This window comes from Podarcis filfolensis (assembly GCF_964270895.1).
Source record: "Podarcis filfolensis genome assembly, chromosome: 1".
Classification (NCBI taxonomy): Eukaryota; Metazoa; Chordata; class Lepidosauria; order Squamata; family Lacertidae; genus Podarcis; species Podarcis filfolensis.
In genome coordinates, this window is record NC_139604.1 from 48475999 (window position 1) to 48502929 (window position 26931).

The 26931-nt window shown below is 42.0% G+C and overlaps 1 protein-coding gene across 2 annotated transcripts in view; it reads left to right on the forward strand.

Moving 5' to 3' along the window:
* CNTNAP5 (contactin associated protein family member 5) overlaps positions 1–26931 on the forward strand; it is a 311049-nt gene that overhangs the window by 257524 nt on the left and 26594 nt on the right. For both annotated transcript variants that reach the window (XM_083584551.1, XM_083584552.1), the window contains 5 exons: positions 3992–4210; positions 5448–5687; positions 8929–9153; positions 20049–20179; positions 22452–22539. In XM_083584551.1, the coding sequence (XP_083440677.1) occupies positions 3992–4210; positions 5448–5687; positions 8929–9153; positions 20049–20179; positions 22452–22539 (903 nt within the window). The remainder of the gene's footprint in view (positions 1–3991; positions 4211–5447; positions 5688–8928; positions 9154–20048; positions 20180–22451; positions 22540–26931) is intronic.

The window sequence follows — 26931 nt, forward strand, 5'->3', positions numbered from 1 at the left end:
GCAGGAGGCAAGCAGCTGCATGTAAAGTTCTCTGTGTTACAAAATGGATTTTGTTTGTTTGTTACATTTGCTTATAATTTCACCATTATACAAAGAAGCAGAATGAACACACACTAGTATGAGTATGCATAATCTTATTCATGTGCACTAAAGCATCACTAGGGAATAAGTAAAAACTGGTCACATATGAACATGTTTCATGGTGGACTATGGGACAATCACTTGAACAAGGCCTCCTTTCGGACACAGTTACCCATAACTGCCTCTCTGCACACAACAACTGGGGGGCATTTGGACCAGATGGGCCACTGGTCAAGCAAATGAATTTGATGTTGTCATGGCATTATTAGTAAAAGATTGGGAGGAAAGTATGTCATATATGATGTATTGGCAAAGTAGCTGTTTGGTTGGTGAGCACATACATGATCAAGGCATCAGTCATAGCAGTAGCAGGAGGGGGCTTCTCAGAAACTTATGTAGTCATTTTTAAAGTGTGTAGGTGCTCTTTCACTCTCTCTGTATGTGTGTATGCAATGCTTCAATTCTCCATAGTCAAGGGAAGAAAAAATTCCTCAGCTCAGTTATCAGTTGCTTGCCTCTCTTGGTATTAGATGGTTTTGGCCAATGACAAACAGTACTTATGCAAGATGCCTTTGGAAAGTAGTTGGCATGCAAATGAACATGAAGTGAGAGGGATCCAAAACACACAGACGGTCATAATGGTTCTTTTTGTCACTTGTCAATCACACAGCCTCACTCGGGGACTGACTTGCAATTACTGCCCAGCACGTTAAAAAGAGAAAAATACCTTATTGGTAGTTTTACCTTATCTTTTATTCTGCTAGTTTAGCCTATTAATGGAAATGGATGTGAGGAGAACAGTGTTGTGACTTTGGAGTGCAATAAGGCCATTCTGTTCCAAATTCCATCAGGCTGAACAAACGTGGAATGAAGTGCCATCATTCCATAATATGGTTATAATAACTTCAACATAAAATTTAATAAAATAAGGCCCCTAAGGCCTTTTGATTCATTAAACCCATGGTAAATGCCGAGGTGCATTATCACTAGGTAATGAGGTATGCTTTAGTGTTAATTGCACATCAAAGTCCTATTTGGTTGATACTTCAGTGTGCTATATTTCATTCTCAAGGACCATTTTTTTTTTTTACAAAAAATGCAAGGCTTTGACATAAAACAATGTCAAAATAATGCAATCCATCAATATTATAGTTTAGCATGCACTTTGATGAAAGAATAACGAATCAGCTGGTGTAAAATGTGGGCAAATATGGAACCAGTGATTTCATTAGAAGATAGATTGTCAGCTTCTTTGAGCTAAATAATATTGCAGCAGAATAGCCATATTTTGTATGTAGTCTGCAGATCAGCGACTGAGGGTTCAAATATACACCCTGAACCAATTCAGAGTTAGACATGCCTCCACTTACTAAAATCCATGGCTTAAATCCTAGCTGTTCACATTAATGGTCTGGAGTTTTCCTGCCTCCCTCTTCCTTCTTCAATCTCTTTTCTGTCCATCTCCCCATCTGCTGCTGGGGAGACCCTTGGAAATTAGGTGGGATATGGTGTGTGGAGCTGCAGCAGGAGGCCAAGTTGATGGAAGACCTCTCCTATTTATATGAACAGAGGAGCCAATTACTGCAGAGACGGTGCTTTAACAGAGGTAGCCATGCCAGGACTCATGGCTCAGTCTTATCCCAATAACTGATAATGAGGCCATGCTGAGACTAATTTGGGTTCCCTGACCGAACTCACTCCAGGCTCTCCCATAAAGGAAGTATGTCAGAGGGAGGTTATTGTTTCTGGGAGGGGATAGCAGGCTTGGCTCAGCTTTGCTTTCTGAGCCTGCTGTGCCTATCCATTTTTGGACAGGGTTACAGCTGACTTCTGCTGCCACGCTGCCTGTTCAACCCCTATTCACTCAGCACTGGATTTGATTGTACCCCCAAATCTGATCCTGATGAGACCTACATCACAGGCCTTGATCCTGCAGACATGGTTCACACACCAGATGACTCACTTCAGACAACCCAGAAAAGATGTGAGTGGTGCTAACAAGTGCTCCCAGATGGAAGCAGACCTAGTTTAATAAGAATACAAAAGAAATCCTGAGGCACTTCAAGCAAGTTTATGTTTTATCAAGAGATATGTGAGAAGAGCATTGTTGTCGTTCTCAGTTCTTTTAGTTTCTTTTATTTCTGTAGCTAAGTTTTTTTCTATGAGCCATATGTTCCAGATTTATTTTGTGGAATAAATCTTTTGAGGAGCACATCTTCTCTTAACTAACTTGTAAGATTCTCTGCTTTGGCTTGGAATACAAAGTTTCTATAACCTCCTTTCATTCTGTTCAGTTTTTACAAAGTTGGGTTATGCAGGTTCAAGCATCCACTAGTGATTTAATAAGCAGAATAATACATGTATTGATTATACCTCTTAAAAAAAACCCCTAAATTTATTTCACTTCTTTTTAAGGGTGAGAACCCACTGAGTTTATTTTAAAAAGGATGTATATTTTTAAAGAGGTATATTTTAAAGAGGAAAATTTAAGTGTGACATTTTAAGTGGTTAGTGTTTTAGCAAATTTGAATGGATCTTAGACCTTCACACTGTTTGAAAGACTGCAAATATTCAATAATTTATTTTTCCACATCCCTAGCTAATATATATTAGCACACTATTAATAATTCTAAAAATATAAAATTTAGTTTGACAGTAATATGAAATGACAATCAATTGCAAAAATCTAGGGCATCTAAAATGCTTGCTTTTGTTGCTGCAAAAATTTCCTCCCTTTCAATATTTTTTTTGTGGGAAGATAGGAAGCACAGCATCACTCTGAACTGACTATATGATGTCATTGCATAGGGAAGACAAAATAGCTATGTTGCTGTTCTTGCAAAAGTCAATTCAGAGTGAGGCCAATGTCTCCTGCCCTTGTTCTGAATTGCTTACATCATATCTTATAACTGAGTCTGAACAGCTGCATACCACAGTGACACCATCAAATACTGAATATATTGAGTCAGAGTCATAATGCCATCTAGCCAATTATTGTCTACAATGACTGGAGGTGAATCTCTAGGACTGCAGAGAATGGCATTTCCTACTGTTTCCAGAGTTCATTTAGCCAGAGAGGTCAGTGATTGAACTTGGGGCTTTCTACATTCAGACCATGTGCTCTGCTACTAAGCTATCAATCCATTCCATTTATTACTCAGGGAAGAGGGACGATGCTGGAAAGAAAAATGGGTGGTAACAAAATGCCCCAAACTAGCTCTAGAGAAGGGAAGTAAGTACTTTAGACACTGGGGAAAATGCAAGAGTAGGCTCTGTGCAATGAGTTTCAGGAAATAATTTGGACCCCTGAAAACCAACTGATCCTGGAAATTTTCATTTGTAGTTCATTTTTTATTTTATTTTTTGATATTGCATTAATATATGATTGAGTGGCCATTAAGACAAGCCACCTTCACATTCTTTTTGCTCCCATTCTAAAGCTGTACTTATTCATGATTTCACCTGATTTTCATCTTGGGTTCCCCCCCCCCCCAAACCTAGAACAATCTGGAAGCAGTAGCATCTATGCTAGATTTAATTGTGGGCCTCCAAATCTTTGTGAGGCTTCACCCCCCTCCCTCCCTCCCCCCTCCCTCTCATAGCCCTTATGGTTATTCTTCCTTCCAAGATTTGTTCCTACAGTAGTGACTGTGCACCATGTGCACTAATTAATAACACAGAGAGATGAGCAGCAACACAGTACATTAAAATTCATGAAATGCAAATAGTTTACCAGTGATCTGATTTATAAGCAAGGATTCTATAATGGAGAGTGGAAGTGAACCATATCATGTGGTTGTTTATTTGCAAACCACCACCACCAACCAGCCAACCAAAATCAATTAATCGTCCTGTGATTCATATTATTTCACACAGCAGAAAGTCACATAGTTCACCTTATTATTTCCAGCTCCTAAGGAGATTACCTTCACAGTAGATGTTGGAAATGGTCCAGTAGGCATCACCGTCCAGTCTCCTGCAGCCCTGAATGACAACCAGTGGCATTATGTACATGCTGAACGGAATCTCAAGGAAACGTCTCTTCGGGTGGATGACTTTCCAAAGAAGATTCTGGAGGCCCCAGCTGAAGGACATTTCCGATTGCAGCTCAATAGTCAACTGTTTGTAGGTAGGGACAGTTAAGTGATGTTTATAGATGCTTTCTTCCCTTTTCTACACCTGCAAAAAAACTAACTAACTAACCAACTCATATCACACCATCAAAAAGGAAGTTCCTAATCCCCAAAATGCCCAGTAGCACTCACCACTGTTTCCTCACATTTTCTGCCCTGCACAAGCACCTGGTTTACCCTTCCATAAATACATCTTTGAGGACAGGATGGTCCTTCCAATGCAGTAGCACATTTCCCTGTTTGGATTTTTCAGGAGCAGTGGTTGGATAAGATGTCTGTCCATAATTTTCAAATAGTTCTAAATAGATTTGATGGGTGACCTTGGCTACTATGATTTGCTTCTGACAAACATTCTTTGCAATTGTCTAAGCTTCTTATCAGAACAGGAAATGGGATAAGTCACAGATATCACTTGACCAGTGAGTAGCCTTTCATACCCTTTCACAATTATTGGAATAGAAGCATTTTCAGTGCTGGGCAGAAATGTATCTATGCTTACAAAACAAACATTGCCTTGACTATTAGGGCTATATAGAGCTCTGCAACTGAAGTCTTTGCTCATCTGCTACCTTAGATCACCTATGGTAATGATTAAGCTAAGGGTTTTAAAATAGCAAAGCATACATTGATTTATGATGGCAACATGAGCTGGACTACCCCCCACCCCGCCAGTCACCACCCAGTGTTACGACTTAATGAAACAGAGATCATAAGAAAGTCACTTCAATATCTCAAAATCTAGCATGCAAAGGAGACTGTAATTAGCTCTGGGTATAACACGAGTACTATAAAATCCTTATTACAGGTATTTTAGGCTTCCCAGGTCACATTTTGCAGACACTGTAGAGACTTGCAAGAATACTTGCTTTTAATTTGGAATGTATGAAACAGTTCTAAGATTTCATGAACAAATATATTCAGCCCCCAAAGCTATTGTCCACGTTAGATTTAACAAGTCTCCACTTTTGCTGTCCCTGCAGCTTCGACTCTCACCAGACTGCTGAAAGGGAAGCCCATTAGAAATATGAGGCCAAGATTGCATGTGTCCTTCACCCTCCATAAGGCTGCGTGTTCATGCACATCAATATGGCATCACTGGACATCATATTTTACAGTCTTTGAACCGGCTTCTCACAGCACCTTTTAAGGAAACATTTAATAAGGGCTTTGCTTTGGTAAAGGGTTGGTGATTAAAATAAAAGCATGTTGTGTTTTATGTCTCCTTTGTACTAGGAGCAACTGCTTCCAGACAGAAGGGCTTTGTGGGGTGTATTCGTTCTCTTCACCTAAATGGGCAGAAACTTGATCTTGAAGAGAGGGCCAAAGTCACCCCTGGTGTGAAACCTGGATGCCCTGGGCATTGCAGCAGTTATGGTAACCTTTGCCAAAATGGAGGTAAATGTGTGGAGAAGTTAAATGGCTACCTCTGTGACTGCACCAGCTCTCCATACGAAGGACCATTCTGCAGAGAAGGTATGGCTGTGTAGCAGGTTCTTATATTTTCCCCCATGAAGTGAAAGTTGATCAGAATTCATTATACAAAGAAATTGGATGGAAACTATTACTGCACTGTGGGGAAATGCTGATTTTTAATGTCACTTTCCACTGATTAAAACCTCTTGGCAAATTTTGTATAATTAAGTTTTTCCCCATTTAGTTTTTAGTTTTGGAATAGTTAAATAGAACTCACTTGGAATCAAGAAGCTCGAAATGCAGAGGCATCCATTTTAAGAAGGCGTCTTTGGAATTTAGAACCAATATTGGGGGGAAAGGAGGAGTGTTAATTGTCTCCTGCTCCAGAATGTAACTGTTATTTTTATTCCAATACTGTGTCAACAGGTAATCTGAGAATGGTCAAGACTGGGGCTGATATGGTAATCTGAATTTATAGGTGTTGTGGGGTCATAGAGAGTGGGGGGGGGACCCCCCCAAAATGGATAGGAAGATAGTCATTCAGCTGGTGGATAACAAATATGAGGCAGAAGAATGCTTACAGTTTGAATGGCCTTGTGGTCGTTCCACACTGCCTTTATTTTAGCATAGCGTCTCCCCCACTGCCTTTATTTTAGCATAAAAAGAATGTTGCTGAAATGAGCAGTCTAAAGTTTCTTACAAATAGTACCGGGAACGTCGCTTTATGATTGCATAGCATGCTTCCCAGTAACACTGTGTTGAAAAAAAAGATGGCTGCTCCATCGTTATTTGTTGATCATTTGCTCCTGTCTCTATGTACTCATATACTGAGATAGTCATCTGACACTCTACCTTCTACTATAATGTTGTAATATGACTATTGTTGCTTGTTTGGGGTGGGGTGGAGGTTTTGGTCTGAGTTCATTGAATTGCACTTTACCATGAGATTGTAAGCAGTCCTTGGAAAGCCACTGTGGTGCTGAATGTATGGAGGTTCTAGATCTAAATAAATGCATACACTTGCCCCATTACATTTAAAGGGGAGGTTTTGCCCCTTGCCTCCTTCCTCAGATGCATAGTAGGTTGCAGGACAACAGTATATAATTAAATTCCAGAGTCCCAAAGTGGATTAGAGGAAGCTGCACAGGCTGTTGCAATCAGCCTAGAATTTCAGACCTGGGTCACACATGAATTATTTGGGACGTGCAAAATCCCGTATTTCATTGAACTTGCAGCTTCGGCAGAACATTCCATCAAGCTCTAATTATTTGCCAAGCTCAGATAGGACAACTCTGTGAGTCAGAGATTCATCTTATCATTCACCTTGGGAGCAGCCTAGGAAATCAATATTCAGCAGTCAGGCAATTGTGAGTAAAATGAGATAGGAAAAGGCATGGAATGGTTTTCATGGGACTGAAGACAATAGCCTCTTAGCCATTTCTCAACAGATGTTTCCTATACAAAAGGAGAGAAAAGAACACATATTTTAGATGAAAAGCTCTTTGGGGAATGTCCTGATAATCCCCCGTAATCTTATTCTATCTTAAAATCACAGCCGGGATCCGTTTGAACATTTCCGTTTTAGTCGCTACTCTTGCATTACAAATGCCTGGCCAATAGGCAGGGGAACAGAACCTACCTGCTGTAAAACTGGCAGCGTCCCAATGAAGTCAGTGGAGCTTGGGCTGATTAAAATTGCTGGAAGTGCATCAAATAAAATACTCAGGACCTGCCTGAAGAAGGGACAATGAAAACAACATGTTTGTGTTAGCAGAAATTTGTTTCATAGATTTGTACAGTGAAATTTAAAGAAGCCTGTAATCAGAAGTCAACAAAGAACCATTTATTGGAATTACTCACATTAATACATATTTTCTTAACTTTCCTTAGATATTGCTAATCTGGAATTTGAAATGCATGACTCAGGGTAGGTAGGGACTCAGATGGTAAAAGGCACACAAAGATAACTTACGTTGCTGCTTTCACTGTTGGTAGTGAATATATCATGCTGCCCTTTAACTATTTGAAATTTTGCTGCTCATTCTTAGCCATATGAAAAACGATGCATTGGAGGTAATCTTCCCATTAGCTTTTACTCCAAAGCACGGCCATCTGGGATTTTGTCATAGTTCAAGAACCTACTTGTCCACTTGACTCTTTCTTCTTCTTCTTCTTCTTCTTCTTCTTCTTCTTCTTCTTCTTCTTCTTCTTCTTCTTCGCCTCCTCCTCCTCCTCCTCCTCCTCCTCCTCCTCCTCCTCCTTCTATCTCATCCATGTATGCCCTCCACCATCCTCCCCATTCTTTACTCCAGACTGGTCCCTGACCATCTATGCAGCCCATGATGCAACAGCAAATCAGTGAAGATGCCCTGCATGTTCACTATAATGCTTCATTTTGGCCCAGTTGCCTGGTGTCATACTGTATCTTCCTTAGGGAGACACATATTTTAAGCATCTTGTTTGACATTTAAATACCAAATGACAAAAATCCACCAGCAGCATACAAATCAATATGACTAACCTGATCCAAAACACCCACCCACCCCACTCACACATGAAAACAAAGACCACCACAGCCAACCACAAATGAACAGCCACACCCTAGGCCAACCCCAACCTCTCTCACCACCAAAGGAACACAAGTGAACAGCAGAGAACCTGCACAAGCAACGCTGACACAAAACCCCACATATATTAAGTAAAATAAAACATTGCCACCCCACCCCACCCCCACTCATCTTCCCCTCTCCACCTCTTTCCCCCTTTTCTTCCTAATGTTGCAACAAATGAAACCGATTTGTTTTTAAAACTGTTACATGGGGAAAAAAATTTGAGGGAGACATTGCACATACCTTTGTAAATCTAGAAAATCTTTAATAGAAATACATTAAATCGTTAAAAAAAAATTACCAACTATAAAATGAAGAAAGCTTCCATAAAGACACATCTATAGGCTGACTCCAGAGCTGACCTGTAGTTGGCTCTATATTGCCTATATTGTGTTCTCGTCTTACTGTAGATAAGCAAAAATGCACAGTGTGCGCACACATGCAAACAAGCTTGAGACAGCAAGCAGATATTTATGGCTGAATGCTCCACATTTCCAGTGATTTCTGATCTAGTATTCTGAGTCAGACTCTTTCCTGATGTTTTCCTTTTAAATATCTGTTGCATGGTCTCCCCTTATGGGCTCCCCTTAGCTATCTGGTTGGTTACTGTTGGAATCAGAAGACTGGACCAACTTGTGTCTGATCCAGCAGGGCTTGTCTTATGTTCTCTTGCTTTTCCTTTGTATTTTTAGAGGTCTCTGCACTTTTTGAAGCTGGCACTTCCATTACCTACATTTTCCAGGAGCCTTATCCTGTGACCAAAAATGCAAGTACAACATCCTCAGCCATATATGCAGATACTTCGACATCAAAAGAAAACATTGCCTTTACGTTCCTGACAACACATGCTCCAAGCCTCCTGTTCTACATCAATGCTTCCTCTCACGACTATTTGGCTGTTATTCTTTCCAAGAATGGTAAGTGAGAGTGCAAAGCCAAAGGTCCCTTGACAGTTCAGCTGCATAAGAAGTTTCTAAGGCTACAGTAGTGAAATGGTGTGTGTGTGCATGCACATGTGCTTAGTTTGTAGGGCTACTGCCATCTGCTGTCAAAAATGTTCATTCTTTGACTGATCAGTTTTACTTTTCACCTCTTCAGCTCCACACAAGATGCTCAGACATGGAGCTTCAAGGTCATGCCTGGAAAACATGGAGGAAAGTTAAATGTGGATAAGCCCCATGTGTAAGAAGGGCTAAAATTAAATGCCCTATTTGCATGAGTATTAGCATAGATCTTGGGTCTCCCCCCCCCCCCAGTGCTTAGAAGCCACCACTGCCATGTTTGAATATTTCATTTTTAGATGGGAGAATATGCAGCCTTGAAAAGGGCATTTCAATTATTATTATTTTAAATGATGGCTGTGAAGTAGCATGGAATGGAAAAAACTGTCATCATAACAAAGTAGCAGTGGTGCCCCCTCCCCATGTGAGCAATGTAGAGCAGAAGGGAGAGAAAATCTGAATGCTCACATGTGACATGAACTAATTAGAATAGGAAATGTTTTGTTTGAAGAGATGGCAGCCTATTACTTCCTTTTGGGCTCTTCGGGTAATTTTTCACTAGAATTTTATTTGTGAAGCCTGCAAAACGTCAGGCAAGACTTTGTATCAGTAATTGGGTCCTTTGAATCTGTAAAATTCAGCATATTCAGCCTATCCAGCAAATATGCACTTCCACTGGTCTTAAAACGCACACTCTCACACTCACAACTATTTCAGAGTCACTTTTAGAGGGTGCATCATGGAGTAGGTTGCATTCGGTGGCATAGGAAGGGGTGTGTGCTATGTGTGGACCACCCTGGCTATCATCACTGAGGAGGGTGACCACGGGGCCTGGCCTACAGCGTGCCTGAGCCACACATCTCTCCTGGGGAGTGACGCGGTGGCTCGGGCACCTGCAGGCTCTGCACTGCCCAAAATGGCAACATGGGGCTCACGGACTCCGTGGAGGTTCTGCGCAGCATGCTCTGCCCTGGCTTGCCCTGCCCCATGGGTGGCTTGTCCCGCCCCTGAATGCAGGGCTTTTGCACCACCCCGGGTGCTCAAGCAGCTAGCTACACTGCTGGTTGCATTGCCAACATTTCTTTCCCAGCTGTCTGTAATTTCCTCATGACTTTGTCAGTTCTAACTTTGCTCCATTTCCCCCCTCTTAGTCTCATTGAAAGGGAAGTTATTTAAATTTAAAGCAGCCTTCTGATGTGCTGCTTTCCCTTATGCTGCCAGTTTATGCTTGCTGTTATAACACAAAGCAGACTATGAATAGTAATGCATATACACTAGTGGTAAAGGTGATAATGAAAGGTATTACTAGTTCCTTTGGGATGTTTTCAGAAGATTGCAATGTTCCATGGAAACAACATGTTTTGCCCTCATTGGAAAATGCCTTGTTTCTTTGCCAGAGTGGTAAACGGAGGTGTATAGTTAAAAGTAGGTAGCTTTTGTTGGTTGGCAATTAAGAACCTCCCAAAGTTCTTTCCCTGCGAAAGCTGTATGTTATATACATCCAGCAGTAGCCCATTCTCATGTTATAGAATTGTTTGAGGGATAATATGGAATGGTCTTGGTGCATTGTATAGTATAGTATGGCATGTGAGTGTGTGTGAAAGAGATGGAGAGAGAGAGAGAGAGAGAGAGAGAGAGAGAGAGAGAGAGAGAGAGAGAAATGAGAGAATAAGCAGTGGAGAGAGTGAGCACAGAGTGTTTGGAGAGAAAAAGAAATGGGAGAAGGAGGTTAAAGCTGAGATTTCCCAGTATAGCCCTGCAAACTATAGTCCCTCTGTCAGACTAAGCACCCTGCGTCATTACGTTGTCAGCAGTGTTTGCAGTCCAAACATGAAACTCCCATTTTCATGTGCTGTTGAAGCAAGCACGACCAAAATGTGACCCATCCCGTAAAAATACTGCATAGATAGCATTAAGATTGCAGGTTTGATCCCTGTATGGGACAGCTGCATATTCTGGCATTGCAAGGGATCCTCAGGGTCCCTTTCAACTTTACAATTCTACAGTTCTATGAAAATTTGAACTTAAGCAAGTACTGGAGGCATTTAAATAAATGTACTTACAATGAACATAGCCAAAGCCCCAAATGAGAAAATAATCTCTATTAATTTGAAAAGGATGTTGTGGGGCGGGGGGAGTCATCTTAAAATAAATATTGGCACACTCACATAAACACACACACAAACATGCATAGATTAAAATGTGTACGCTGCATCACTTTCCTTCTTGCCATTTTAATTAGATCTCCACAATTTTATTTACTTGTTCAAATATATTTCACCTCTTTCTGAAAGCTCCAGTTGCGTAACTACCTATATTTAAATGCAATTAAAAATATTGAATAGAGAAGTTAAAAGATCACATTCCCAGCCCCATCCATCTTTGGATAGGAATGCATATCCTTATTTGTTCTCTGAGCACACTGTAGTACACATATACACTTGCTGCTAATAAGTCTTTGGATGAGGGCCAATTCATTGAGACAACTGCTTATTAGCTAAAGCCAAGACTCCTTAAAGAAGAAGGTCTGCACTGGCCATGGGAAATACTGCTGAATATTAGTCATGATCTGGTTCTGTTCATGTGTTATTAGCTGTGCAAAACAAGCAGAGATCTGGATGGATCCCTCTGAGTAGTGCTGTGACTGGAGCATGAGAATGTGTTTCTTCACCCTCCAAAACAGTGATTAAAAATTATTTACAGCTAACCAGAGTCCCCGCTTAATCGGAGTTTTCAGTTAGCTACAACCTCTGATTTCAAATGCTGATTGAGGATTTCTCATTCTTATATTGTAGATAATATAAAACACATGCAGTGCAAACATATACCTGTCTACTCAAAAAATTATTGAGATTTGTTGTGATTACAGGACTATGATCATAAACATTGTTAGGGTACTATAAAAGGGAAAGAGCAGGAGCAGAGGGGCCAGATGAGAAGAGAACAGGGCTGCTGCATGTATAACAGAATCACAGAGCTGGAAGGGACCCTGAGACCAACCCCGTACAATGAAGGAATATGTGACCTTGGCATTATCAGCACCATGCTGTAACCAGTTGAGCTAACTGGTAGTTGCATGACCATTTACACTAAATTGCATGTCAATCTACAATTGTGGTTCGAGGACCCGACCCCCGCAATGTGGAAAGAATACACAAGGACACGTTATATAAGGTTAATGGGCAAGGAAAGGCCACAACTTTATTGATTACAGCAGTGAAAAGGTATTGGCTTAGGCATTGGATCTCTCAAGCAAGTGGGTTTATTCACCAGTAGGTGGAGCCTGTTGATGCTAATCCAACTATAGGCTCTCCCCTGATGTCACCGAGGGTCGTGCCATGGCCTCCCGCCAAGCAGGCATCGGACAGAAATACACGACCGCCAGATTCCTTTAACGGAATACCCCTAAATTGAAGGCATAGGCGATGGCCACACCTAGCCCTTCCACACACCACAACACATTATTCCAATGCCTAACCTACCCACCAATACCACAAAAGTTGTGACGATTGCTACGAGGTAGGCGAAAAAACCAAAAAGCCTAATGCCAAATGGAAAAACTCCTACCAGGCCCCCTAGACAACCAGGGCGACCAACCTAAGGTCCATAGCAAGGCCAATGACCTAAGCCCTAACTCAAAGGGAGTGGAGGGTGGGTGACTCTCGGCGAGACGACGAAGAAAGAGGCCGGGGAGAGGCTGGCGCCGCAGCAAAAGGCTGCTGAACACGCCCCTTCCAGGCACCTGGTTGGATGCCTGCCGAGGGGGCGTGGGCGCCAGCCAGGTGAGGGGGAGGCAGGGGGCTAATGCCCCCTGCTAGGGGCGGTGCTCGGCTCCCGCCCACAACCACTCCCCTCTCTTGCAGGGAGGAGAGTTTCTATTAAAAGGTGCAAGAGAAGTGTTTCTGCTTTTTCACATGTTCACCCCAGGTGGGAAAAGAAAGCTTATGGTTTCTGCAATATGCTCCTGATTATAATCAGGGACATTATGCCTGTCTTGCACTGGCCCAGAGTGTATGATGAAATTACTGTTTATTTTCTGACTCTCATTAGGAACCTGGTATTTATTGCAATGTTCAACTGCTGCTGCTAATATTAAAAACTTCTAAGGATTAAAGTGGGAACCTGTGAAAAATGTGTAAAATCCAAAGCTAAGAAGAGTGTGCCTAAATCTTTTGGAGCATCTCTAATTTTAGTAGCTAGCAGCCTGAATCCCTGAGTATGCAAGTTGGAGGCGAAGCAGGCCAAGCCTCAGTCAAGGATGCTGCTTGGCAGATATCTGTATCTGCTGCTGTACAGATGATGGGAAAGAGCTGAAAGGTGCCTTCTTCATTAGCTGAATTCCTAGAGGCCCCCATATATATATATATATATATATATATATATATATATATATATATATATATATATATAAAACTATTTAGGGCACTGCAGGCTGGTGAAAGGCCAATAGATGCTCAAGAGAACCAAACTCAGCAGCCACGAGGCTCTGCTTGGATTAGAGAGAGAAAGGAAAAAGCAATTCTAGTGTTCTGTGACTAATCTGTATACAGAATCCTGGCAGCCCAGCCAGGACACTGATTTTTGTGACACATAATGTGTTACTTTTAAAGTGTGGGTAAAGAGAAGAGTCCACTCTGATAGTTTTTGCAGTGGTCCTGATTGTGTGCTTAACTAAAGTAATTAAGGCATATGGGGGGTAACTCATCCATATTAATTGATCTTGGTTGTGCATGTTCAGAGACTATTAAAAGCTGTTTCTGAAGCATGTTTGTGGCGAGATTTGTAAAAGTTTGGTGTGCAGATCCAGGATGACAAGCAAGCCTTGCACTTAGCTTAAATAAAACTTATTATTTTTATTTTTATTTTTTTTAAAGTAATGAATTACTTCTAAATATCATACACAACAAATCATATCCTTGTGCTCCAGATTAATTCTTCCTCTTCCTCTTCCTCTTCCTCTTCCTCTTCTTTCCAGTCACATCAACTAAGCATGGTTTAGCATTCCTGCTTTCATTCATACAAATGAGCTTGACTATGAACCTGAATGGAGAGTATTAACACAAGACTTTAAAATGTAAAAGAGAGATAGAAGGAATACACAGACACACAGGAACAGAATAAACAGAAACACAGAGAAGAATTTTGACAAACAAGACCAAAAGACTAAAGCTGGAACTACAACATTTGGGAAGTGGTATTTGGGAAGCATTCAAGGCTGATTAGCACGATGCATTCTAATGGAGGTGACAAATTTGACCCCCACCTGCTCAAACTCAAAACCCAAAGCAGTGGCATTAGGCCTTACCAGTGGCCAAACCATGTGGTTCAGAGTTAATTTTATATAGTGTATCACATACACCCTCCCAGACATCTGTGATCATAACCACTTATCGTTGTCCCTCTTCTCAAGCTCTCAAAGACTTTTGCTCCAGAAAAACAACAGACTTACTGCTAGCTAGTGACAGATGACATCTAAAACAAACCATTCCCTTTCTCACTGCACACCCCCAATAAATAAAATGTATTACAGTGGTACCTCAGGTTAAGTACTTAATTCGTTCCGGAGGTCTGTTCTTAACCTGAAACTGTTCTTAACCTGAAGACCACTTTATCTAATGGGGCCTCCTGCTGCTGCCACACCGCCGGAGCATGATTTCTGTTCTCATCCTGAAGCAAAGTTCTTAACCTGAGGTAATATTTCTGGGTTAACGGATTCTGTAACCTGAAGCGTATGTAACCTGAGGTACCACTGTACTGTATATCCAATCACATTCCAAATAGTGGGCCTCATCAAGAACAAGACACAGCGGCATCAAAGTACCCTCTCCCAATGTTCGTTATGTGCCCTCATCAACTTTTCATCATCATCATCAACCTTTTATTCGACCGTCAGTCAGAAAAAAGTACATTTGTCAATACACAGTTAAAACATCCAGGAAGATTTTAGAACTTAGCCAACACTAAAATGGGCTAAACAGATAGCCCCATATCAATACAGTCAATTATAGTCTTGCGACGCTTAAAAGCTAAAAAAAGAAATTTGGCCACCAAGGAAGGTATAGCTCTAGTGACATTATTCAGCAAGTGTAAAACCTGGTTTTCTCCGGGTAGGAAGCTAAATTGACATAGGTGTGGGTCTATAAAATTTTGTCTAAGCTCTGCATAAGAAGGGCAAGTCAAGAGAATGTGTTCGGTGGACTCAACCACACCCATGGCACAATGACAGGTTCTCTGGGCGTATGGTACTCCCCTGTACCTTCCCCACAATATCGCAGAGTCAAGGACATTTAATCTAGCCGCTGTAAGAAGTCTGCGGTATTCAACATAGTGGATTTCTGCAAGGTAGGGGGCTGGTATGGTCTGATAAATCTGGTCCCCTAGGAACATCCCTGGTTTTACCAGGGCTATGTCCTCTTGTCTGGCAATGTCACTCAGTCTCCGGGAGATCACAGCTCTAGCTTGATTGTACGTCATAGACTCAAAGTAAAGGTGAGACAATCCGCAGGATTGAACCTCGTTAATGACCTCCCTTTCCCACGATGATTGGAAATCGTCCCTCAATATCAAGGGGGCAATACCCACTGGTTTAAAACAAAGCTTGAGCCATAGCCAGAGCTTCGTCTTCAAGGCCACATACCGTAGAGCTTGCCAGCCAACCTCTAATCTCATAACCGCACCCGCTACCGAGGGGGGAATCCTAAGGATGGCTCTAAGGAATCGCGTTTGGATAGAATCCAGTTTCAAAAAATCCCTACGAGAGCCTAAAGAGATGCCCACCAAAAGAAGGGGGAGGACTTTCATTTGAAAGAGTCTCAAAGCTATCTTCACTGATTGAGCCTGATTCTTAGCATATAGAGATCTAATCTGGATGGCTGCTTTAGATGCATTAGTTGTTATATAGTCTCTATGGGCCAGAAAAGACCTATTTGACCGTATTACTTGTCCCAGATATTTAAAGCAGTTAACCTGCTCTAGGGGGATCCCGTTCATCGACCATCGATGGACTCTCGGTCGGGCAGAGAAGACCATGATCTTGGTCTTAGCATAGTTGGGTTGGAGCTCATGCTGATCACAGTATTCATGTAGAGCTCGCAACATTCTCCTCAGTCCAATAGGGGATCTGGCAAGAAGTGCGGCGTCATCCGTATACAGAAGAACATTCAGAGATCGGCCTGCTAATTTGGGGGGTGGGGGGTGGAAAGCATCATTGGCCATGTGAGTCACCAGTGAGTTAATGTAAAAGCTAAACAATGCTGGGGCCAATAGATAACCCTGTCTTACCCCTCTAGTGGTGGTAACAGGGTTGGAGACTAGGCCTTTATTGTCTAGCCTGATTCTCAGAAAGGTGTTTGTATGGAGGCTGATAATCAGATGAAGGAGACTACGATCGATCTTTGTAGCAGCCAGTTTTGTCCATAGCTGCTTTCTAGAGATTCGATCAAATGCCTGCTTAAGGTCAATAAAAGCCACATGAAGAACCTTTGGGGCTTTGCCGGCATACTTTTCCGCCAGGTGATTCAAGATTAATATTTCCATCAACTTTTCTAAAGTCCCTGAGCCCAACATTGCTTCTTCCCCTTTTCCTGAATTTCCCTGGGAGTCACGGCTGCAATGAGGAAGGTTAGTGTTGAGGCCTCCATTATTTCCAAGAACAGTGCTGCCACAACATTCCATATACCAGTACCTCTAACGAAAAATACTTTCCCCAAATACCCTAAGTTCCTAAGAAGGATCTGGAAGCCCTAGGAAACTACATTGCCAGTTATCCTCATACCCAGGGTGCTGTAAGCATGCTCAGAACAGCATCTTGGACACTAACATCCTTGGAAAATGAAGTTTCCCAAGATTACAGAATCCTTAATAACCAGTGCTAAGTTTGAGTGAGTAAGGGAAGGACTGCATCAGGGAGAGCTAATGCAAGAGCTGGCACAAAGCCTATGACAAACCAAACCTAAACTTCAGGGAGGGCATGGGCTTGGCTGGTTATGAACGTGCATGAAATACATGTGCCCAGGTAAGTATTCAGAAATACAGTTCTCCTATCCATAATCTCAAAGTGCATTGGGTTTTCTGAATCTGCCCTGAGCTTCAAAACAAAACAAAACAAAACTCTCACTACAACAAACTATCATCCTAATTTGCTTTGAGTATAGTTCTGCAAAAATAAAACAGAAGATTGGTCCCATTATTCCACAGTAGTAGCTGCTACACTCTCTGAAGAGTAAATTTACAGATCATGAGACCCCAGGGAATGGGCGGCTAATTAAGGAGCAGATTTTTCAACCAGCTGTTCTCACAGAAAGAGGCAGACCTTTTTAAAATATCCAAGCTATAAAGGAACGATGCTGTAGTACGAGACCTCAGTGGTCACCCAGGAACATAATGCATGCTGAATGGCACTGGTAATAACTGGTTGTGTCCATCAGGACATGATCTAGAGTTAACACAGCAAATATTCTCTCTCTCTGTATTCCTGTCCACAATAAATCATCACAAAATACTTGCCATGCATATTTTTAATGGCACATATGGAGTGTGCAGTGTTAATAATTACCTTACTGATGTTATCTTTCCTCCTTCAATCAACACCTCCACTAATTATTTTCTCCTCTTTAATGATCACTCACACATGTGTGATGATGTGATGTGAAAGTGTGGTCACTCTTTTAATAAGCTGCTAAAGTATCTGATGGTTGTGCACTGGAGTGCTGAGATGGCATATAAAGTATTTCCACTCCTGACCAGCAGGTAATTTGGCCCTCTAAAACTTAGGTATGTAACACCTTTCACTCTCCTATGCTTTATCAGGTCCAGTTTCTACATGACCAAAACAGAGAGACAAACAAATTTCCTGCATGTGTTTCTCCAGCTGAGTTCACTGAAGGGACTTGATCCAAGCTGATCTTGCTTTCTGTATGCATCAGGTCTACTGCTCACTTCTAAGCTCCCCATATATTTTTGTATTCACTGTTAGTGGCATTTTATTGTGACTTTCATGTATTTGGTATAATCCAACACCAACAAGGCCTCACCTGCTGATTGTAGGTCCAAGGTGGTCGATACTGGGAAAGCCACTTTTAGGCAGTTGGGTTACAAGCTGTTTAGGGTTCTATACACTAGCACCTTGAATTTGGCCCAGTAGCTCACTGGCAACCAGTGCAGTGCTTTCTGGACAGGTGGCACATGGTCCTATCAGGCTGCCCCACTTACCAGATGAGCAAGCAGCCTCCAAACCATCTTCAAGGGCAGCCCCACATGCAGCATATTGCAGTAGTCCAGATGGGAGGTCACCACAGCATGGACAACCCAGCCCAGGCCACTCCAATCTTAGGAACAGTTCTAGCTGTCTAATCAACCTAAACTGGTGTAAGTACTCCTGGTCATAAGCTGGAATCCATGAGTACTTCCAGACTATGCACCTGTTCACCCCCTCCCAGTAAAGGTTGCACATTTACTTCCCAGACATGGGAGCTGCCCACCCACAGCACTTCCATCTTATCGGGATTCAGCCTCAGCTTACTAGCCTCCATCCAGCTCTTCCCTGCCTTCAGACCCCAGGCCAGCACCTTCATATAGCTGAAGCAAGAGAGTAGAACATCCCCATAGTCGGATTAAAAAGCTGTGCAGGTCAGAATCAGCCACTAGGCAGCTACTTGCCCAGCCCTGCTTTGATGATCTTGAAATACACTTCTTGATTTCATATTTAATTAGTAGAGCTACAAAATAAGCTGGTAGCGATTTTCTGAAATTGGCTTGGTAATAACTTGGCAGCAAGACATAGCTTAAGCAATATCCCGTGTCTTGCATGTGTGCTGATATACAAAGCCAAAGACAGGATGACAAAGCAACCCATGACTGTAATAAAGCTCCCAGAACCATAATTTGGTGATTGCTTTAATTACAATTATGAGACAGAAATTATACAGAAATTAAAATAAAATAGATTGCGCACATACACTTATTGGAGGCATAATGTGGCATAGAACTCAAATCAACTAGAAAATCTAAATCCAAGAATACACAAAAGAGTCCTTGTGTATGCATTTCTCTTTCTGTCTCGTATTTAAATGAAACAATTAAATTCTGCAAGTTTTCCCCTCTAAGTGCATACTGAATTGTTCTAAGATAGCTAAAAGGATCATATTTATCATGATGGTTTAAATGGGATTGTAACTTTGTACAACATAATGAACCAAAGGTATAAATTTGGCCAAGGCAAGCTGACTTGGTTTATTGCAACGCTGAAAGTCACAGGATTTCAGGAGCTGCTGGATTTATATGGTTTCATTCATAGTTTAACACCACAACTCACAGGTCTAACCCACTGTTTTCTGAGGGGTGGAACTGGATCCAGGAGATGGGTAAGCTCTGGAAGATTGAGGGACCTTTCAAAGCAGATCAGAGGTGTTGCAAAGGAAATGTTAGATAGGGTAATCTGTGCCTGCTGGTGTGGTGTTTGATCTTGTCCATTGATCAATTGCAAACCTGCAGCCCACCATTATGCAGATGCTTAGAATCTGTGAGGATTCTTGATTTAAAGGTTTTATTTCAGACTTCCAACTCTTTGGTTCTGTTGAAGGGAGGGTTTGGTAGAAGTTCCATCGGAAGCCTTCAAGACCTGCAGCTCTATGACTGGTGCACAAACTACCTTATTTCTTCTTGCCCAATGTCCTTTTTTTCCACAGGAGCTTTCTGTGGTCTGTATTTATTCTGTGCTTCCTCATAGCAATTTGTTAAATGGTTTTAGTTATGGGTGCTTTTTAAGATCAAAATCTTTCTCTCCCTGCCTTTTTTTCTTCTTCTTCTTTAAGGAAGCTTGCAAGTCCGATACAGACTGAGTAAGGACAGATCCCTTATATTCACTATTGATTCTGGAAACTTTGCTAACCGAGAGCTACACCATGTGAAGCTAAATAGAGATGGAAGAGAGCTGACTATTCAGGTATCCAAATTTGCCCACCATATTTTACAATCCACCATCTTCCTGCAGTTTGACTGTCTTCTTCCCAGTGGGGAAAGGAGGAGCATAATTTATGACAATCTGTCCGTGTTTCGAAAAAGCAAATTCTCAACATTAAGTCTCATCATTCTGTCACACTATAGCATGAACAGGGGAGATTTTGTTGTTGTTTCTCTGTTGTTTCATTCATTCACACCCCAACTTTCTTCTGTGGGAACCAAGACAGTGTAGATAGGGTTCTAGAAGGCTTCCCACACAGACACTGACTTAAAAGATTCAGCAAAGTCGCTTCAACATGTGTAGGGTGGTCACCTGGACTACAGGACAGGTGGCAGTGACATGAGAGAGGGATTGGGACCACCCATGCAGGGTGGGGTGGGGTGGGGAACCTGAAGAGGGCTATTGTCAATCATTCCAACAGAGGGAGATGTTCATTTGTAAGGGCAAATCCTGTCCCTCCCTAAGATAATGGGTGACCTGGTCACCACCAACATGTATCCTGTGGAAGAGAGGCTAACTGCACCTCCTCCCTCTCCTAATGAGAGCTCCAGTACATTCCCTCTCCTTCTAAAATAAAAAGGTTGAGAGCAGATGGCAAGGACCTCTTTGAAGAAGGCCAAGCCTCTCTCTTGCTGTGTATGAGGCAATAGCATCAGTGATGGAATGGAGGTTGAAGATGGAGAGAAAGGAAAGTGGAGTTGGGGGAAGGATTGCAACTTTCTTTCTTTCTCTTTTCCTCCCTCACCTGTCAAACTTGATGAAACATAATACATTAAACGTGTTTTCCAGCTTCTTCATAAGAAGGAATGGACATGATTTGAAGTATGACTAAGGCAAGGACTACTGAGCTCTTGCCCAAGTTTGAGCAGGACTACACTGTGCATGACTTGATTACAGATACAGGAGAGCAGGTCAAGCAAAACATTCAGGAAGAAACAAACACCCCATATCATAGATCAGTGTAGATAGATGTGCCCAAATATAGGAAAGGTAGGAACAATTAGCTTCATGGCTCATTTAAATCCTACAGAAGTCATGGGCAGAGTAGGGAAATCAGAAACGAGTTTACCCCTCTGATGAGCCATTTCCTACCTCTGTAAGAAGGTTCACATTCCATTTGAAGAATCCTGGGCTCAGAGAGTAAGCACAATTCAATAGATATGAGTTCTGTTCAGATTTGTGCTAAGAACTTTTGAACTCACTTCCTCAAAATACAATGCTTGTGCTTTAGTTCCCTTAATTGCAAATTAGAGAATTTGTAATTAGCAAAACTAATTGTGAGCTGCTGTTATAATGATTCCTTGTTTGGATATAAACAAAAGGGAAGACTGATGAACTGTAATGAAGATCTGAAATCTGACACAATATGTATCATGTATGTCTTTATTTTCTTGTATATGTGGGCTGCTGTTCTATGAAACATTCATTGTGGTGTATGATGTAGAAATACCCTACTATAAAATAACCATTTAAAAAAAAAACATCAAGTAGTTTAGGACTCCAGATTAAATCCAGCCACGAGATGGCTGATCTGCAGCTTCTCAAAGCCACCTGGCAAATGAATTATAAAAATGCCAGGTGGAGGGAAGTCCTATGAGCCGGTGAGCTGCTCTTAAAGTCTTGTTGTTGTCACAAATTTGGAAAGTTTGCGTCAGAGGAACCCCGTGTTGGGTTGATCCAGTTTTGCTGTTTATAAGATCATATCATAGGCACTAGAAAGAAACCCTTTTGGAGATTTTTGAGTCAAGCTCCACATTCTCATCCATCTCACCACTGGGCTCATACCAGTGTAAACAAAGTTAATGTTATACACTAGATGGGCCAGCTTTTTTTCTGAACTTACAGACAAAACTTCATGTCACATTTCAATCTTATATCCACCTTTATACCTTTCCCCCAATGGGGCTAAACCCGGATGAGAAACATCTACCCAAAGTTCTTTTTGTTGTTCTCATTGCAATCAGAGATTAATCATTCTGAGTTCTCTGCGGGGGTGAAACCACTTGTCAGATATTATACACAGATTCCCGCAGGGAAGTTCTCTTGAAAACCCTGCTGTAACGACACCTTGTCATGCCTTTTAGCTTTTCCTGTAGAATTAAGGTGCATTTATTTTGCTGTCCATGGAAACTGATGCCCAGCAGAGACAGATATTACTTGTGTTCCGGCAGCAGAACTAGTGCTATAGATTCATCAGAGGTCTCTCTGTGTGCTGTAATAATGGAATCACTTTTATTGATCCCCTCCCTTTCAGATTGACCAGGTTCTCAAAGTCAAGCACAACTTTTCCTCGGAGGCGGATTTCAGAGCCATCAAATCTCTGACCTTGGGGAAAGTCACAGGTAGGCACCGCAGATGGCTTTCTGATTTGTCAGTGGCAACACTGTGCATGCAAAGTGTATTGTTTGGGGTAACACGTGGCCTTGCCCTATTTTCAGCCTGTCTCTTTGTAGCTGAGCTGTGCTTAGCAGAGATGCTGCTTACGTCTCAGAGATGTCTAGCAATGAGAGCTAAATACAGGACCCCTTGCTGAGCGATGAGACACTGTTTTGTCTGAGCCAAGTATTAGCAAAAATAACACAGGTTCAGAGATGTTGCTGTGAAAGAGGAAAAAACAACCTCATAAAAAGGTGTTGGGTGGCAATTAGGGATGATAGCATACAAGGAAGCTGCTTGGGGAAGGGCTAGGGAAACATGAGGGGTCTTTTGGGCTGCAGACCTGTGTCTATATTGGGGGAAGTCACTCACTGGCATGCAAACGGGGAACCAGGGACTCAGCTATACAGCTGCAAACAAAATGTTTAAAGTGCAATGTATACAATGTGACACTAGATGGTGATGGTGAGCCTAATAGAAAATTCAATGTATTTTTTAAAAAAAAAAACACTTAAAAAAAAGCATTTTCAGAATTTTTTTTTATATGGGTGTAGATTCCACCCAGGATGCAAGACAAACTCTCTCTCTCTCTCTCTCTCTCTCTCTCTCTCTCTCTCTCTCTGTGTGTGTGTGTGTGTGTGTGTGTTTTAGGATTCTTGCCCCGTGCTTGCAGTCATGGGATTGTTTTTTATCACATGACAGTGTATGTTTTCATTCCACATAGTGGGAAGTGACAGAGACAGGATGTTTGTATGACTGTGCTTCCGTGATGTAGGGCGTTTGTTCCTTTGTTCTTTCTCTTTGCTGTTTGATGCTGAAGAGGAAGGAGCTGAGTCAAAATGCTCTGAGTGTATTATATGTAAATAAACATAGTTTAGCCAAAAAGTTGTGCTACTGAGTCTGTCACGTGAACTGCCAATACTCTGCAGAATCCTTAAGTGTGCTGATGCTTCTTGGTATCAGTCGCTGTGATGTTCGAGCTGAAGAAAGCTTTTGAAGCTCCTGAACAACTGTCCAGGAAGGAAAGAACATGCCAGCCGGGCATGTGTCTCTGCCAGGTTCCTACTCGTGTGTAAGCTGCTGACAATTTATGGATATATATATATATATGCAAAAACAACAAGATTAGAGCAATCCTTTAGAGAAATGCAGCCTAACAGATGTATTTAGGCATGAGTTTATGTGGGCTAGCCCATACTTTGGCAGGTTACAAATGTGAACCTGGACTCACCTGTGTGCAGCCAGCAGTCATGTATGTTCATATACACACTGCTAAGAGATTTAGGATATTTTTCTGGAATTATGACGTGCACTTCTTATGCATACATCTAGTTTATCTTTCAGAGAAAGGTGTTAGGTTTCCTTGAGGCTAGACTAATGAAAACTGTGAAATACTATATAGAACTACAGTGATAAAGTCACTCCCACCCCTTCCCCGTGTTTTCAACATTCTGTGCTATAAATTGTCGAATTAGTTCGTGGAACTGCCTTGAAAGTGAACTGGTCCAACAGCTGTGGCACATCCTTGCTTCAGTGAAGTTGCACAGGATGTGTATCGTGCTCAGTAATGCCCTTAATCCATTGCTATGTGTCCTGTGACCTTTAAAGAAGTGCAAGAATTAAATCCATAGTTTGCCAATCTTCTTGGGCTTACAGATCTTCTTGGGAAGTTGTGATTATTGCTAATTTTAGAACAGACAAATAATGATTGCAAAAACACTCTTTTAAAAAGCCGACAGAATTGCAGGTTACATTGCTGCATCAGAAGGGCTCCAGTTCTATTTTTGTATTTGATTCTATCCATTTTTATTCTTTTCGACACAAGAATGTTTTGTGCAAATTATCTATCTATCTCTGTATAACCATTCATCTCTACCCTTGGAGCCACCTTTGCACATCTCCTCTTGCATTTCTGACTGTTAGCAATTCATTCATTTTATTAATGATTGCATTCATAAAACGCCTTTCTTCTCATGGAATTCAAGGTGGCATATGTTGTACTCCACCTCCACCCTACCCATAACAACCATTTGAGGTAGGTAAAGCTGAGAGATGGGACTGGTCCAAGGCCATCCAGTTAGCCTTGTGGTTTGGAACCATTGTAGTCTGACACTTAGTCCTCTGCAGCATGCTGGCTCAAATTAAGATGCTTCTGAAATTCCTTTCCTCTAAATTCCACCTTGGATCTGGGGTTTCTAAATTATCTGGGCCTGGTCACAGATCCACAGTGATGGGTTCCATTTTCACCATTCCTTCAGTCTGGATTTCCAAGAATACAGCTTGATCTCTTCTGTCATTAATTTCTGTCCATTTCCTCCTGATTTTGCAGGTAAACCAAGCACATAAGCCATTGTGCAAATTAAAACTCACTCTCTCTCACTTTGTGCATTAAAGTTAATTCATTTAAGGTAAAATAGATCACATGGACAGTGAAGAAGTTAATGCTAGAAAAGGATGGCTGGTTTCATATCTGGACCCTGACCAAGGCCGTCTTACCCATAGGGGAGCTAGGGGAGCAGGGCACCCGGGTGCTGGGCTCTCAGGGGTGCCAGGCCGTGAGTCTGGGGCCGAGATTTGGAGTTTGGGAATTGGGAAGAGCCGATAGCTGCTGCCGGGCAGAGCAAAGCAGAGCCCGTCGGAGCGCCTCAGCTCTTCTGCTGTGGGCGATCGAGGTGCTGAGGCAGCTGGCCAGCTCCGCCCTCTTGTGCGCCTGGGATTGGTGGGCCATCGAGAGGCCCAGTGAACGCATGCTGCTCACACGAGGCACCCGGCTTTGCTCAGTCACTGCCAGCACTGCCTCGGGCTCAACTGTTGTTGCGCTGGGCTCTGCTTGCCCCCTCCCCAGGTGCCTGGCCCCGGCCTTGTTCTGCTTCTGCCGCCGCCACCCCGGACTCCTCCGCTGTAGCTGAGTTGGCTGCCTAGGCCAGCTCTGCCGTGCGCGCCTTGCTGGTCCGCCCTTTGGGGTCCCCCCCCAAAAAAGGTTGACAACTCTGGGCAACCCGGGGGGGGGGCGTCGGGTGGATCTTTGCACCCCGGCACTGCATATGCTTAAGACGCCCCTGACCCTGACTGCAGAAAGCTCGCTATTCTGTTCCAGTAAGGAACACAAGACCATCCCATGTGATTTCCATATCTTTAAACATGTAAAAGAATGATAAAATTTCCACACAGTTTCCCACACTTCTGTTTAATCATGCAATTATGTGCACGATGCACCACCATTTCTTTTAGTTAAAGCACTTGATAGATTAGCTGGAGGCTCCATTAAGCTGAAGTTAACAGGCAGACATTGTTCAGTGCTTTAAAATCTATAGCCAGTCTTGGATGCACATTCAAGATGTGGCTCTACTTATCTGGATTGGGGTGAAACTTATGAAACCGGCCTGGCTTTTTCCTCAAATTAATTACATTCCTTCCGGGCAATCTGTTTTCCCTTCGTTTGCATTTCTCATCTGGGAATTTTTAAGGACGGTAAAAGAGCTTAGTTTTAAACTACTGTGCTTTCCATTCAATAATAAAGGGATGGTTTTTAATGTGCACAGTCAGTCATGTGCATAGCTTACCTGCGAGGGAAAGGTTCACTGAATGAATAGAAGCTTATTTTGAAATCAATTACAGAAATTCTCATGAAGAAAATCAGAGAATGGATGGAATGGAACACAAGCCACTGCCAAACTGTGAAAGACTTAAGAAAATAAGCTAGGGAAAAATCTGTCCACCCTAGCTAGAATAAAATAAAACAACCCTAATCACAGATATTTCTCTGGTAGCTGTTTAAGCATGACCTAAAATCTCCAAAATAACAGTATTGATGAAATAACAGATTTTGAAATTACAGAGCTGAGTTCCTACAGAAGCACTTTCCTTATTCAAAAGACCATGTGTTGATTTCTGAATTGCTGTCATTGCAATTCAGCGACTGCCCTTGGTTGTGATCTCACATCCCTACACTCTCATTAAATGGATGATGGTTTGAAGTACACCTGTGATCCCAAGAAGGGCTAAAGAACACATCATGTTTATTTCCTTTAATATTCCTTATTAACATTTTGTTCTGTTTCCCATTGTATATTCTAATGGTGCAGTTTGTGTTTTTGGCTTTTCAGAGTTTGGGTGGCTGACTTTAGTGAAGAAATTGAAAGGAGCTGTAAAGTTTTCTAATTTCATGGAACATTTTACATTCTACCCCCCCCCCCCAATAATCTTAACCTCATCCCAAGCACTGAAGCACATGATCAGCAATTTTGCACGATGTATCTGCTACTGTACTATACCACTTCAGACCTTAGATGGAGTGTTACATATTAAATGTTTACACAGATATATGCAAACATAACCCATGCAGTTCCAACATATTC